General features: G+C 45.4%; 1 protein-coding gene across 1 annotated transcript; it reads right to left on the bottom strand.

Annotated features, from left to right (window-relative positions):
• Positions 1-683: 683 nt before the first annotated feature.
• Positions 684-1,802, bottom strand: nog (noggin). Its single transcript, XM_015371826.1, has one exon. The coding sequence runs from the start codon at positions 1,507-1,509 to the stop codon at positions 877-879; it is 633 nt and encodes a 210-aa protein (XP_015227312.1). The 5' UTR covers positions 1,510-1,802; the 3' UTR covers positions 684-876.
• Between the last annotated feature and the right edge of the window lie 633 nt (positions 1,803-2,435).

Genomic DNA, 2,435 nt, shown 5'->3' with positions numbered 1-2,435 from the left:
CCCTATTAGAGACCTGAAGGACCAGATACCCTATAGAATCATTCTATCACCGCTTTAAGGGTAGATACACTTAATTTGAGAATTTTTTTCTTATTTTTAGATCATTTTTCCAGTGTTCAACTTGGAAACTTTTGCAATCACTATGACCTGGATGACTAAGAATCTTCACCAGCAGAAAAATGTGAAATATGAAATGTAAAATAGTCTGAAAGTAAGGAAACCTCTCCATAGAAAGGTAAAACACACCTGAGCTTCATCAGTAAAAAACAACAACAATGCATCTGTTTTTGGCATTTATTCAATCCTGTTTAGTTACTGTAAGACATTTTTTTATGTCCTACCCTGCAAACATGAACAAAATGTGTTAAAGTAACTGAATATGATTAATTAAATGCCAAAAACATTTAAATAAAAACATATTCTATCACCGCTCTTCTTTGCTGAGAAATGGAGACAGAAAAATATATTTTTAAAGGAGTTTAATTCATGAAAAATTATAGATATCAAATTTTTTCACTGAAAAAGAGAAATATTTATGAAATCAGATTTTTTATTGGTTTACGAGTTCAGATAAAAAGTTTTTTTTTATTCAATAAATGGTTTTAAATGCACTTTAAAAACTTCCTTTCTTTTTTTAAAAAGTTATTTTAAACAAAACAGTTCAGATTATTTAACTTTTTTTTCATCCTGGTTTGTTTCTGGAATCAGTGGAAATGATGAGAAAAAATAAAACCCGATCAGAACCGATTCTTCTGTTACAGGAATTAGAATAAAATAGAAAATCTGATCCGTTCAGGTGATTTTCTCTGAGCTTAAAAGGAATTTATTTAAAATGTCATAAATAAAGCTCAGATAAAGTTCCGCAGGTTCCGCTGCTCAGGTCGGACAGGAGCATTTGCACTCGGAGATGACCGGATACTGGATGTGGATCCAGGAGCATCTCTGCAGCCGTTTCTGCGGGCAGTACCACCGCAGGAAGGTTAAATGAGTCACTCTGGCCGGTTTGCACACCATCCCCTCCGGAACCGAGCAGGACCGCTCCCTGTAGCAGCTCCCCACCTTCAGGTGGCGCGGCCAGAACCGCAGACCCAGTTCGGTCCATGCGTAAAGCACCGGGCACAGCGTGTAGGACCACAGCATCCTGCGGAGCTTCCGGTTCGCCTTCTGCTTCTTCCCGAACAGCATCTCCAGCTCCAGGGTTCGGATCTCTTTGGGCATCGGCCCGGAGAGCCTCAGGTTCTGGTCCAGCTCGTCCTCGGACAGGTCCTCCGGTGGAGACACGGACATGAAGTCCGGGTTGAAGTGGCTGCCCAGAAGGCTCCTGAGCTCAGTCCCGTTCAGGTCCTTCTCCTTTGGGTCCAACAGCGGGTCCGGTTCCTCCTTCAGAACCTCCACGGGCATGGAGTCGCTGGGAACCGGCCGGATGAAGTGGTTCAGGTGTTGGCTCATCCCGTCCTGGATCCACAGAGCGAGGGAGAGAAGCAGCAGGGGCCAGCGGGGGGGATCCATCCCGCCTGTCCGGTTCTGACCCCCCACAGAGCTCCGGTTCTGCTCCACAGAAAGATCTCAAAGAAGAACCTGAACCCAGGACGCCCCAGAGTCCGGGATCAGCTCCGAGCCGCAGCGCGCTGCAGGTTCCGTTCAGACAGCTCCTCCACCTTCATGGTGGCTGCAGCTCCGCGTCCTCCTGGAGCCAAACTGAGCCGGACTCTCACTGCGCGCACATACCCAGCAGGAGGCTGATGTCATCCGAACCGAGCCGGAGCCACACCTCCGCGCATTTACGCACCAACAGGGAACCTTTGGAAGGAAGGAGGAGGGACTGGGAAAACTTTCAGGTAAATGGATTCAGGTTCTGCTCGACATGGAACATCTTTCTTTATCACTCTGCTCCTCATGTCTGCATCTGAAGGGTTTGCAGCAGAACAGAGAACCTTTTCAGAGGCCCCTGGGGGCCCACAGAACAGGGCCGAGATTGACATGAAGAAAAACTCCTACAGGTAGAAGATTAAAAATCACTAATTATCTCATTTCTTTCATGAACTCAGAGACTGAATATGAGCTGAAATCAGAAATAAACAGTTTATTTCCTCATTTCTTCTTCATTCAGTGAATCAGAACTGAAGTTAAAGCAGATCCTGATTTTTGTTAAATGCAGGATTTAGTCACTCAAACTTTTCTTCTATCTCATGTTTTTCAAACAATAATGGAGCAGCTTTACTGTAACTCTGACCCTGATCTAATGCATTGGAGAACCAGTGGCTGATGGTCGGCTCCCACTGGGAAACTGGACCTGTCCCAGTGCACCGTGGGATTTACAAAATGCTGGACTGTCCCTGAATTATGACCACTAAGATGCAGCAGCATCTTAGGCAATACAGTTCCCTAGGGCCCCAAGTTCCTGGGGGCCCCATAAAAGTCTGTTTACATGTATG

The sequence above is a fragment of the Cyprinodon variegatus genome, unplaced genomic scaffold (genome assembly GCF_000732505.1).
Source record: "Cyprinodon variegatus isolate N-32 unplaced genomic scaffold, C_variegatus-1.0 Scaffold65, whole genome shotgun sequence".
Classification (NCBI taxonomy): Eukaryota; Metazoa; Chordata; class Actinopteri; order Cyprinodontiformes; family Cyprinodontidae; genus Cyprinodon; species Cyprinodon variegatus.
The sequence above is the reverse complement of the archived record's forward strand: the minus strand, read 5'-3'. Positions and strand labels throughout refer to the sequence as shown.

Excerpts from the sequence above, each read along its gene's own strand:
- nog (XM_015371826.1), bottom strand. The coding sequence starts at position 1,509 with ATGGATCCCCCCCGCTGGCCCCTGCTGCTTCTCTCCCTCGCTCTGTGG.